This window comes from Microcaecilia unicolor, chromosome 3 (genome assembly GCF_901765095.1).
Source record: "Microcaecilia unicolor chromosome 3, aMicUni1.1, whole genome shotgun sequence".
NCBI classification, from domain to species: domain Eukaryota; kingdom Metazoa; phylum Chordata; class Amphibia; order Gymnophiona; family Siphonopidae; genus Microcaecilia; species Microcaecilia unicolor.
In genome coordinates this window covers 214,051,208-214,064,139 of record NC_044033.1, presented here as the reverse complement: position 1 = coordinate 214,064,139, position 12,932 = coordinate 214,051,208, and the positions used below count along the sequence as shown (strand labels likewise).

At 46.0% G+C, this 12,932-nt stretch overlaps 2 protein-coding genes across 2 annotated transcripts in view; one reads left to right on the top strand and one right to left on the bottom strand.

The window, feature by feature from the left end:
* SPACA4 (sperm acrosome associated 4) overlaps positions 1 to 12,932 on the top strand; it is a 101,188-nt gene that overhangs the window by 63,612 nt on the left and 24,644 nt on the right. The window lies entirely within an intron of this gene.
* LOC115466284 (sialic acid-binding Ig-like lectin 9) lies at positions 10,446 to 11,139 on the bottom strand. Its single transcript, XM_030197446.1, has 2 exons — positions 11,051 to 11,139; positions 10,446 to 10,808 (listed from the first exon to the last, which is right to left on the bottom strand). Exons 1-2 carry the CDS (start codon positions 11,085 to 11,087, stop codon positions 10,495 to 10,497), a joined length of 351 nt encoding a protein of 116 aa, XP_030053306.1. The 5' UTR covers positions 11,088 to 11,139; the 3' UTR covers positions 10,446 to 10,494.

The following is a 12,932-nucleotide window of genomic DNA, read 5'->3' as shown; positions in this document are numbered from 1 at the left end:
CTGCCCCGCCCTCGCGTCAAATGTCATGACGTCGAGGGCGGGGAAAACACACGGATCGCGAGGGCAGAAAAAAAAACAAACGGATCGCACCCACGCACGGTGCGTTTTACTATATTAGATTTACCTCTGTGGTGGCGGTTCCGGCAGCGCAGCGTCAGGGAAGGAGGCGGCGCTCCCGACGTCTAGCCTTCCCTTCGCTGTGTTCCGCCTTCTTCTGACGTCAATGATGACGTCAGAAGAAGGCGGAACACAGCGAAGGGAAGGCTAGACGTCGGAAACGCCGCCTCCTTCCCTGACGCTGCGCTGCCGGAACCGCCACCACGGAGGTAAATAAAAAAAATTAAAAAAAAAAGAAAAGGGATGTTGGGGGGATAGAAGAGGGTGGGCAGCAAAGTTGAACACTGGGAGCAGGAGGGCAGGGGAAAAACGACAGCATGGATGCGAAGAGGGGGGGGGAAGAAGAGGGCGGGCCAGGCTGGGACATGGGACAGAGAGGAGCATGGATGCGAGGGGGGGTCATGGAAGGAAGAGAGGGGAATTACATGAAAAGGAAGAATGGAGGGGGCAGGGGACAGAGGAGCATGGATGGGCATGGATTGGGAGGGCAGAGCTCAGGGAGAGGGGAATTGCTGGATAGGGGACAGATGGGCATGGATGGATATGGATTGCAGGGCAGGCCTCAGGCAGAGAGGGGAAATGCTGGATAGGGAAAAATGGAGGGGCCAGGTGACAGAGGAGCATGGATGGACATGGATTGGAAGGGCAGGACTCAGGGAGAGGGGAATTGCTGGATAGGGATGAATGGAGGGGACAGATGGGCATGGATGGATATGGATTGCAGGACAGGCCTCAGGCAGAGAGGGGAAATGCTGGATAGGGAAAAATGGAGGGGCCAGGTGACAGAGGAGCATGGATGGACATGGATTGGAAGGGCAGGACTCAGGGAGAGGGGAATTGCTGGATAGGGATGAATGGAGGGGACAGATGGGCATGGATGGATATGGATTGCAGGGCAGGCCTCAGGCAGAGAGGGGAAATGCTGGATAGGGACGAATGGAGGGAGCAGGTGACAGAGAAACATGGATGGCCATGGATTGGGAGGGCAGGGCTCAGGGAGATAGGGGAATTGCTGGAAAAGGATGAATGGAGGGGGCAGGGGACAGATGGCCATGGATTGGGAGGGCACGGCTCACACTCTCTCTCTCATATACAATGTCTTTCTGACTCTCACTCTCACACACTCTGTCTCACACTGTATCACATTCACTCTCTATGTGCCACACAGTCACTCACACACTCGCTTGGTCTCATACACTCACTCTCACAGAGAATCTGTGTCTCACAGACACTCTCTCTCTCGCCCACACACACACACTCTCTCTCACACTGTGTCTCACATACACACTTGCACACACTCTCATTCTCACACACACACTCTCTCACAAACACACTCACACCCAGACTCACTCTCTCTCTCACACACTCACACTTTCACTCTGACTCTCAAACAGTCACTCTCACATACACTCTCCCAAACATACACACTCCAAGGAAAACCTTGCTAGCGCCCGTTTCATTTGTGTCAGAAACGGGCCTTTTTTACTAGTGTACTTATATTTATTGTGGCTATCTTGAAAACCCAACTGGCTCAGCGTGCTCCGTTGACTGGGTTGAGAAGCAATGCTCTAAGCATCTGTTTCTTGGTGTTTGGAGACGGAGGTCAGGCGAGACAGCCCTTTCACTGGCCCCCAGGTCTGGTAATCCTTATGCTAATCATGATTACTACGGCCTCTTCCTCTCATAGAAAAATCTGGAACCTGGAGGTGTGTTTATTGCAATGCTTGCTCTCCTGGAGGCGCACACCAAGCTGGTCAAGTTTTCAGTATTACCACAATGCAGTGGTGTACCAAGGCTGGGGGGGGGGGGCGGTCTGCCCAGGGTGCACGCTGCAAGGGGAGTGCACGGATGCGCCGGTTCCCTGCTCCTTCTGACATTACTTCCTGTTCCGGTGCAGGGAACCGGCGGAGTCGACAGACGTGCAACTGCTCCCTGCACCCCCAGGAGTTGATGCCCCGGGGGGGGTACGCAGTGGCGATGCGCTCCGGGTGACAACTGACATAAATCACCACTGCCACAATTAATTTGTATGACATAACTTGGATACTCATTTTCACCCTGAAAACCCAGCTGGCTATGTATGCCTCCAGAAGAGGGTTGAGAAGCACTGGTTTATTGGGTTCCTTAGGGGTGGAGAAGAGAGCTGAGGTTATCAATAAATACGCAGTTGCTTACGAAAGAATCAGAGACTCTAGTAAGTGCTGAGAGCTGTAAAAACGACAATAGTTGGTTGGATTTTCCTGATTAGAGGCAGGCCATGCGCCTAAGATATGCACAGAAAGGGGATGGGTTAAGACCAAACCCCAGCAGCTAGGACACAGCTTCCCAAACCTGTCCTAGTGCCCTGCCCCCCACCCCCACCTCAGCCATCAGAGTTTGCAAAATATCAAGATTGAATATAGGTAACCACTTTTCTTGGTACTCATTACAGACTAAGACTATGTCTCCCGCTCACTGTGCCATGGTACATTCAGACTGATCTTTCAGCCTTTGCTGTTGTATGCGTTCACCTTATACTGTGGACAACTTTTATCTGTTTTGGTAGGATTTGACCTTGGAATCACCACTGTACAGCCTATACTGTAAGACTCCTGAAGCAGGCGCTTGGGCACCGAAACACAGTAGCTATGTTGAGTCGTTTAAGTTGCTTTATGACTTTCAATAAAGACCCCATGTTTGAGCAAGCGTCTCCTTTGGAAGAGCCAGCCTACCCTACTCTCTGGACTTTCTTTGATGACGCTCGTGTACTCCACTTTTGAGTACATTCAGACTTCATCAGGTGTGACACGAGAACAACCACTACAGCAGACTTGTCCAGCCTTTTCCTATCAGGGGCCACATTTTGTAACATTCAGAGGGTCGAAACACTCACGCTCTTTATGAGAATCACATACTCACACTTCCAGGAAGTGCCAAAAAAATTCAAAATAATGCAACAATATTTACAGTATTCAGGAAATACATACAAGTCTGTTAACACTTGCCTCCCAGACAGGCCTAGCTCCCTAGTCCAGCATCTTCCTCAACCCCCAAGAAGTCACACTTTGCAAATAGTACAACATCAGAAAAATAGAGAGTGACACATGTCCCTCTGTACTGACACACATAGAGAGCAGATATAAATGTCAAAAACTGACATATTCCAGTTGCTGTATCATAAATTAACAAATAAAATGGAAAATAAGGTGAGGCCTTTTTATTGGACTTACTTGCTACATTTTTAACTAGTTTTCAGAGGCCAAAACCTCCTTCCTTAAGTCAGGACAAGCATATGATAACAACACTATACAGTCCAGACCTGAAGGAGGTGATTTTGGCCTCTGATAGCTAGTCAACAATTGTATTGTGCAAAAAAAGTTGTCACCTTATTTTCCATTTTTTCTTTTATTTATGGATTAACACGGCTACTACATTACTTCATCCTAAATTAAAAATAAAATTATTTTTTCTAACTTTGCTGTCTGGCCAATTAATTTTTCCTAATTGTGATGGCCCTGTCTCTCTCTCTGCCCTTCTCTCGCTCTCTCTCTCTTTTCCCCCCCTCCCGCACCATTTGTCATCATTGCCTGTCTCTCTCCCCATCTCCTATTCACTATTAGCCTGTCTCTGCTCTCTCTTTCTCCTAATCTAGCATTGTCCTGTTTTCTGTATTTCTCTTTCTCCCCCCCCCCATCCAGTCTTGCCCCCTTTCTCTCTCCCTCTCTTTCCCCCATGTCCCCCCATCCTTCATCTGTTCTCCCTCTCTTATATGTACCCCCACCTCTCTCTCTCTCTCTCTCACACACACACACACACACACACACACACACACACACACACAAAAGCTGGAACAGAAAACCTATCCAGTGTTTTCAGAAGACAAAACCCCTTTAGAAAAACCTGTTTTTTGTGCACCCTGGGCTCCTCTCTGCCTTTTATTGCAGAGCAAAAAGAGACCAATTGATATCTTAAGGTTGCTTTAATTTTCTTCTAGTGTTTGCATCAGAGAAATGAATAGGAGTGAGGGGCTTATTCCCTGGTTCATGGTAACATAGTAGATGATTGCAGATAAAGACCTGTACGGTCCATCCAGTCTGCCCAACAAGATAAACTCATTTTACATGGGATGTGATACTTTATACCCGAGTTTAATTTGTCCTTGCCATTCTCAGGGCACAGACCGTAGAAGTCTACCCAGCACTCTTCTTGTACTAAAAGTTCTGAAGATTCTGGAATCCCAATTAGTAGCAACATTCCATGTAGAACCCCAAAGAGTAACATAGTAAATGACGGGAGATAAAGACCTGAGCGGTCCATCCAGTCTGCCCAACAAGATAAACTCATTTTACATGGTATGTGATACTTTATATGTAAACCTAAGTTTGATTTGTCCTTGCATTAGAGATCGCCGCCATTGGTTTTTGCCGATAATGGAAACTAATGGCGGCCATCTCAAACCCGGCCAAATCCAAGCCATTTGGTCGTGGGAGGAGCCAGCATTAATAGTGCACTAGTCCCCTTCACATGCCAGGACACCAACCGCGCACCCTAGGGGGCACTGCAGTGGACTTCACAAATTACTCCCAGGTGCATAGCTCCCTTACCTTGGGTGCTGAGCCCGCCAAACTCCCCCCCAACACCCAAACCCCCACAACTGTATACCACTACCATAGCCCTTAGGGATGAATGGGAGCACCTAGATGTGGGTACAGTGAGTTTCGGGTGGGTTTTGGAGGGCTCACATTTACCACCACAAATGTAACAGGGGATGGGCCTGGGTCCGCCTGCCTGAAGTGCACTGCAGTACCCACTAAAACTGCTCCAGGGACCTGCATAGTGCTGTGATGGAGCTGGGTATGACATTTGAGGCTGGCATAGAGGCTGGCAAAAAATGTTTTTACAATTTATTTTTGGTGGGAGTGGGTTGGTGACCACTGGGGGAGTAAGGGGAGGTCATCCCCAATTCCCTCCGGTGGTCATCTGGTCAATTCGTGCACCTTTCAAGGCTTGGTCGTGAACAAAAAAGGAACAAGTAAAGTCGGCCAAATGCTCGTCAGAGCCGGCCTTCTTTTTCCATTATCAGCCGAAGCCGGCCATCTCTTAACCATGCCCCCTTCCCACCTTCAGTACCCTGCTGACACACCCCCTTGAACTTTGGCCAGCCCTGCAACCGAAAGCAGTTGAAGCCGGCCAAAATCGGCTTTCGATTATACCGATTTGGCTGGGTTTAGGAGAAGGCCGGCCATCTCCCGATTTGTGTCGGAAGATGGCCACCCTTCTCTTTCGAAAATAAGCAGTATAGTAACATAGTAAATGATGGTAGATAAAGACCTTTACGGTCCATCCAGTCTGCCCAACAAGATAAACTTATTTTACATGATATGTGATACTTTATATGTATACCTGAGGTTGATTTGTCCTTGCCTTTCTCAGGGCACAGACCGTAGAAGTCTGCCCAGTACTGTTATTGAACTAAGTTCTGAAGCCCCTTAAAATTTACACTCCCAGCCCATCCCTATCTATTCAGTCACGACCAGGGCGTAAACCAAAGTCTACCCAGCTCCCGTTTTGTTTCTGGCATCGCCACCCAATCTCCGCTAAGATTCCACGGAACCATTCCTTCTAAACAGGATTCCTTTGTGTTTATCCCACGCATGTTTGAATTCCATTACCGTTTTCATCTTCACCACCTCCCGCGGGAGGGCATTCCACACATCCACCACCCTCTCCGTGAAAAAATACTTCCTGACATTAGTCCTGAGTCTGCCCCCCTTCAACCTCAATTCATGTCCTCTAGTTCTACCGCCTTCCCATCTCCGGAAAAGCAAGGAGAAGTAAAGGCTGACCAACAGACGAATCCAACACTGGAGATATTATGAAGAATTGTCGCACATATAGGAGGATCCGACACGGTCCGTGTTTCATCGTCGCAAAACGTCTACATCGGGGGTCTTGTAATAGTTCCTCGGAAAACACTTTATATACCAAACAGTCAGGAGATGCCGACTCGAGGATTGCTGTAAAACCGAAATGGCCAGCAGTGTTTATTTGCGCATGCTTTTTCTTTTCCGAGGAACTATGTAGGCGTTTTGCGACAACGAAACATGGACCATGTCGGCTCCTCCTATATCAGCGACAATTAAGTAATTCTTCATAATATCTCCAGTGTTGGATTCATCTGCTGGTCAGCCTCTACTTCTCCTTGCTTGAAACTCCTTTCTGAGTATGTAGTCACCAGTGGCATAAATTCAAATTTCAGGCCCTCCCCCCACATCAGGGGATATCATCCTTCTCTGATTTGGGAGGAGGGGATGTTTCTGGCCTCAGAAAACATACTCATGCATTACTATCTGGACAGTTAAACATTCAGCATCCACAAAGAAGACTTTTTCTTCCCCTGAATTGCAAAGGTTTATTGCAATATAAATAGAACAGTTATTTACAGCAAGCAAAAAAGCAAACCAGAAGTCTTTCTTCCCCAGGGCAAGAGTCATTGTACTGGATATTCACAATTGCTGACGAGCTGACGTTATTGTAAAGAGATGGGATGTGGGATGTCTGGAGAAGGCACTCCTTTATTACAGAGGATGGTCCATGACAGGAAGTTATTTAAAGGGTTAGGCAAAAGAATGTTTGTGCTTAAAAGGAGATTGTGGAGCTAAATGGAGGAAGATGAGTTTGACAAATGGTGAAAAATAGAGTCCATTTTCCAGCAGGAGAGGGACAGAGCTGTGCTAGGTGCTCAGAGCCAAGAAGGACAATCTGCCTTGCAGGAAGGAGGGGACAAGAACCAGAAGCCTAGAGGACAATGAAAAGGACCAATAGGGTCAGTGCAGCAGTACAAAATATATTCACACTCATTCTCCAAGCTGAAGCAGCTAGGGTTCTTCAGCTTGGAGAAAAGACGGCTGAGGGGAGTGGAGTGGAACAGGTAGATGTGAATCGCATGTATACTATTTCCAAAAATACTAGGACTAGGGGGCATGCAATGAAACTACAAGTTAGTAAATTTAAAACGAATCTGAGAAAATTTTTTTTCACTTAACATGTAAATTAAACTCTGGAATTTGTTGCCAGAGAATTTGGTAGAGGTGATTAGCTTAGCAGAGTTTTAAAAAGGTTTGGACTGCTTCCTAAAGGAAACGTCTATAGACCATTATTAAAAATCCACTGCTTATTTCTGGAATAAGCAGCATAAAATGTATTGAACTTTTTCGGGATCTTGCCAAGTATTTGTGACCTGGATTGGCCACTGTTGGAAACAGGATGCTGGGCTTGATGGACCTTAGGTTTGTCCCAGTGTGGCAATACTTATGTACTAACTTAATCACGCACACTCATCTACTATTAAAATAACCTCACACTCATTCTTCCGAAGGACTAAGGAAAATAGTCATACTGCTTCAACTATATTTTTTGCAGCTTCATCACTATTGCTTGCATTTTTCATATATTGACAAATGTGACACCACAGCAGAATACATAAAAAATAAGCATCTTATCCAGATGCCACAGTTATTATGATGTATACGTCCATCATGTAATGCACTTTCAAAATAACCAACTTAGGAGCCCTTTTACTAAGCCGCATAGACTCGTACGCATGTCCTACGTGCGTCAATTTTCAACCACCGCCCGGCTAGCATGTGGCCCGGGTGGTAATTTCATTTTTGATGCGCGGGTGGCGGTAAGGTCTCAGGCCCAAAATGGATGCGCGTCAATTTTCATTTTGCCACACATCCATTTTTGACCCCCCCCAAAAAGGCCTTTAATGCAGGTGCGCTGAAAAATGGACCTGCGCGCGACCAATACACGCATCTACACCAGCGCAGGCCAATTTTCGGCACACCTTAGTAAAAAAAAAAATCCCTTAGTCAATAGTCATAGAATGTATGCCCATCAATATGCCCAAAAATCCTTATAGCCTTCTGAGATCGTGTGAGAAACTTGTATCCACCAACTTGAATCTTTTGCTGTGCTCTTACAGCCAGATGGCACTATTCTTGATTTCCATGTTCAATAGTTCAGTCTTTAAATAATAATAATTTTTTCAATATAGTATAATAAGATAACAGGAATTGAAGTTACTTTTGTGGGAGGTAATTGAGTTTGTAACTAGAGTGAAACTGAGTTACTCATTAAGAAGAGAAGATGCATATTCATTGGAGAAGTCCTGAAAACCCAACTGGGTTGCGGCCCTCAAGGACCGAGGTTGCCCACCCCTAAGATCAACAATAAACAAATTTCAACCATCAACCTCAACTTGGAGTATTGTATTCAGTTTTGGAGGCCGTATCTTGAAGACGAAGCGGTTCAGAGAAAAGCGTTGCAAATGGTATGAGATGTGTGCCACAAGACATAGGAGGAGAGACTCGAAGTCCTCAACGTGTATACTCTGGAGGAAAGGAGAGACAGGGGTAATATGATACAGACATTCCAATATTTGAAAGTAATTAATCCACAAACAGACCTTTTACACAGGGCCGTGCCTAGGGTCTCTGGTGCCCCCCTGCAGACTATCAGTCGGCGCCCCCCCCCCCCAGCATAAAATACCATAAATACCAAAATCATCTACTTTGTATCTCTACCAACCATCACATACTCTACAATCAACTGTAATCTGTTGGATGCCTTCCAAAACATGACTCAAATTCCTTTCAACAAAATACTTTAGAATCTAAATTGTTAATTGCTGAAGGATGTTCCTAAAAGTGCTGAGCAAAAATGAAGATAAAAATAAAAATCATAACAATAACACATGGAGGAAAAGACCTCAATCAACCTCGGTGCTACAGCAAACTTATCACTGACATCTTCACAGCACTCAATAGGTTATTATGTCATCATTGGCCAAAAATCTCCATAAAACGTGTCTTGTTGCATGAGTGAAAGATGAATTTCAATGTCCTATAAAATCTATTATAGAAAGTATCTAATTACACATAATCCCCTGCAAATTTATACAGGGATAAAGAACAGATGTCAGTAGAATATGGGATCCAACTAATACCTTAGCATGGTGGGACTGCCCAAAATTGACCCTTTTGGGAACAATGTGTCAGGCTGGATCTGGAAAATATCCGGGAATATGCTACTATGGGCCTCCAAGATATTCCTACTGAGGCTCTTTGCACCAAAGGCTTTTGGAAAAACAAACTGATCACCCAACATTTCATTACTGCAAGATGTGAGCTTGGCAATGTGAGAGCGTTTAGGGACCCTTTTACTACACAGCAGTAAAATCTGCAGTTGCTGCTGCATAATGCAGGATTTTACTGCATGATGCCTGCAAATTTTGCGCTGCTACTTTTGGGGACATTCCCACACTTTATTGCAGGTCATGCATTTATGTTCCCATTAATGCATGGTGCCAAATTAGGAGATGGTATGTGGCCCATATTAATAGTGAGTTACCAGTTTGCACGTGGAAAGTGTAGCATGCTACCTGAATAATGCTTCTGTGTCATCCCCCCCCCCCCCCCCCCCCCCCCCATGACAGAAAATGATCAAAGTAATGGCAGTTCAATGGATGGAAACAGGAAAACTAATGCAAAATCAATTAAGATGGGGGAGGAGGGTATGCACTTATTTTGTACCTGGGGCAAGGAGGGTTAAGTAACTTGCCCAGTCACAAGGAGCTGTAGTGGGAATCAAGCCCAGTTCCCCTAGTTCTCAGGCCACTGCACTAACCATTAGGCTTCTTCTCCCTGCCCATGGTCATCTGGTTTTTACCTGGTTTCCAGGTGTTAAATGTGTGTTGCTTAACACATTTAAGTAAAAAGCCCCTTAACCCCCAAATATTTAAAATTGTTTTAGAAGGATATGGAGGGTTTATATCATGCAAATGGTAACAGAATTCATCACAAAACAGTGATTCCGTTTGAAAAGATTTGGAAACCCTTTAAGATAATATCTGGGAGAGAAAAGGGTAATTTTGCATAAGGAACAGTGATGGTTTAGTAAGGCTTTACGTAACTCAGGATCCACGGCAAGCATGTTATATCCTTTAAGGTTTCTGTGTGTGGGAGTGGATTACTTCAGAGGGAATTCTGATTATTTATTTTAATTATATACTGGGATTTGTAGTTTCTGTAGAGAAGAACGGGAATACATGAAGCTAGGCTTAGAGGTTGTGTTATGAAAGACAAGACTGGTTTGCTCTGTAGCTTTAAAGTGCCTGTAAAAAAAAGAATGATTAAAAAAAAGTAGAATGCAAAATCCTTGGCAATAATGATTTTTACCATATTTAACTGTGCCTGCACTTTCGTTTCCCCAGAATTTTTGCGCTAGATCTGAGCAAAATCGCTGCTTGAATTCCCCCCCCCCCCCCCCCCCCCCCCAGTGTCTCATTTCTACTTTGCTGTGTGACTGATTCTTTAGAGTAGCTAAACAGGAAAGTTACTTACACTGCACATTTAAGCTGAGCCTTGTGTTAATGGATTGTCCTACCGCAGGGTAATACACCTTACAGGTCAGTGTTTTGTTCTGGTCTCCTACAGATGGGATGAAGGAGATCATGGATGCATGGGTGACTGTCCTGTCCCTGTTCATAGATTGGGTGATAAGTGTGGAATTAGCTGTATTTAAAGTTCCTGTCCAGGTGATTCTGGGAGGGGTTCCTGAGCACCTCCCTGGAGCTGTGCAGGTGATATTCACAGGAGTCCCTGCAACCAGCTCTGCATAGGGACAGAGCTCAGGCTGCTCCCACAGATCTAAACAAGCGACACAGGAAGAGACTGTCACAGTCCAGACCTCCCGCAGTTATTACCCCTGTAGTAAACAAGAGCCAGTACCAGGGGAAAGTACGGGGAAATCCAGCCACATGCTCCACACTGTACTGCAACTTTAGCAACATGAATCACGTCTGTCTGGTTCATCTGAGCGAAATGCTGTCGATCATTCTAGAAAGTCAAACAGACAGATACAAAGTCGTAAAATACTTAACAGTACTCACCTGTTACATTCACAAATGGTTTTGTTGAGCTTGGCATTTTGTAGCTGTAACTGAAATCCTCTCCCTGTATCCTTAAGAAATATTTTCCATGATCCTTCAAGGCATCATCGATCCTGATTGTGCAGTCAAGGTTCAATATGTCCCCTACAGATCAGGGAAATCATCAAGGTGTTTTGTTTTCATTGTCTGTTAAAATATGCTGCTAAACATTTTGTGAAGCCGAGTTGCAGGCAGCTGCCCGGGCCCGGCTGCTTGTAAAACAAGTAAATCTCTTCTCGTCATCATCGGGTCTCACTGTGTCCTGCCCTCGCGGAAATAGGAAGTTACCTCAGAGGAGGGCGGGACACAGTGAGGCACGACGATGGCGAGGAGAAGAGATTTACTTGTTTTACAAGCAGACGGGCAGACGCGAGGCACTGCCTGCAAAAAGGTTTTTTAAAGGTAGGTGGGAGGCGGAGCAGGGGAGCGGTATGGCGGGGCAGCACCGCAGCGGCGCCCTTGAAAGCAGGCGCCCCCCTGAGGCGCTTACCCCGCTTACCGTGTTGGCACGGCCCTGCTTTTACAGAGACTGGAAGGTGATAGAACTAAAGAACATGAATTGAGATTGCCTTTGTATTGCTCCATGGTATTGTTATGACTGGGGATGTGAGCCCTTGTGCTCCGACTGGGCACGGCGAAGATGGAGTGCCACCACACTCAGTCAGGCAGCCAGACAACCCCTAGCTTCACCTGCACTTAGCCACTGATCCCCAGGAGTTGAGCCCCTGGGTTCGAGCGGCCGGCAGGACGTCCGGAACTGGCAGGGTTGCATGACCACCGACCAGACAGGTAGCCAACAGACACAGTCCAAGAGCCAGGAAAACAGTAGAGCTGAGAATAGTCAAAACACAGTCCAAGGTCAAAGGCAGGCAGCAACACAACGCGTGGTCAGGAAACAAGCCATGGTCTGGAACACAGGAAACACTGGAATCTGGATAACCGACAAGGAACACGGATGTGAACCACGACTTCTATGCAGCAGAAGCCGAAGCAATGAAGGGGTGGAGGCAGTGCCTTAAGTAGGGGAGGAATTAGGCTCAAGCATGTGCAGCTGATCCAAGATGGCTGCCCCCATCAGCAGAGATGCCCTTCGCCCAAATATGGGCTTCCTTCCTGAAACTACTCAACTCCAAGATGGTGGCCGACCTCTCCTGGAGAAACCACATCCAAAATGGCTGGCTACTCAGCCGGACCACGGCTCGCCGGCGAATCGGCCACGCAGGCCTGGAGCCAGGTGAGGAACGTACAGGTATGACCACACCTCAAATATTGTGTTCAATTCTGGTCACTGCATCTCAAAAAAGATATAGTGGAATTAGAAAAGATACAGAGAAGGGAAACGAAAATGATAAAGGGGATGGGACAACTTCCCTATGAGGAAAGGCTAAAGCAGCTAGGGCTCTTCAGCTTGGAGAAAAGACGGATGAGGGGAGATATGATAGATGTCTATAAAACAATGAGTGGAGTGGAACGGGTAGACGTGAATAGTTTGTTTGCTCTTTGCAAAAATACTAGGACTAGGGGGCATGCGATGAAACTACAGAATAGTAAATTTAAAACAAAATTGGAGAAAGTTTTTCTTCACTCAACGTGTAATTCAACTCTGGAATTTGTTGCCAGAGAATGTGGTAAAGACGGTTAGCTTTGCGGGGTTTAAAAAAGGTTTGGATGGCTTCCTAAAGGAAAAGTCCATAGACCATTATTAAAATGGACTTGGGGAAACTCCACTGCTTATTTCTGGGATAAGCAGCATACAATGTTTTGTACTTTTTTGGGATCTTGCCAAGTATTTGTGACCTGGCTTGGCCACTGTTGGAAACAGGATGCTGGGCTTGATGGACCT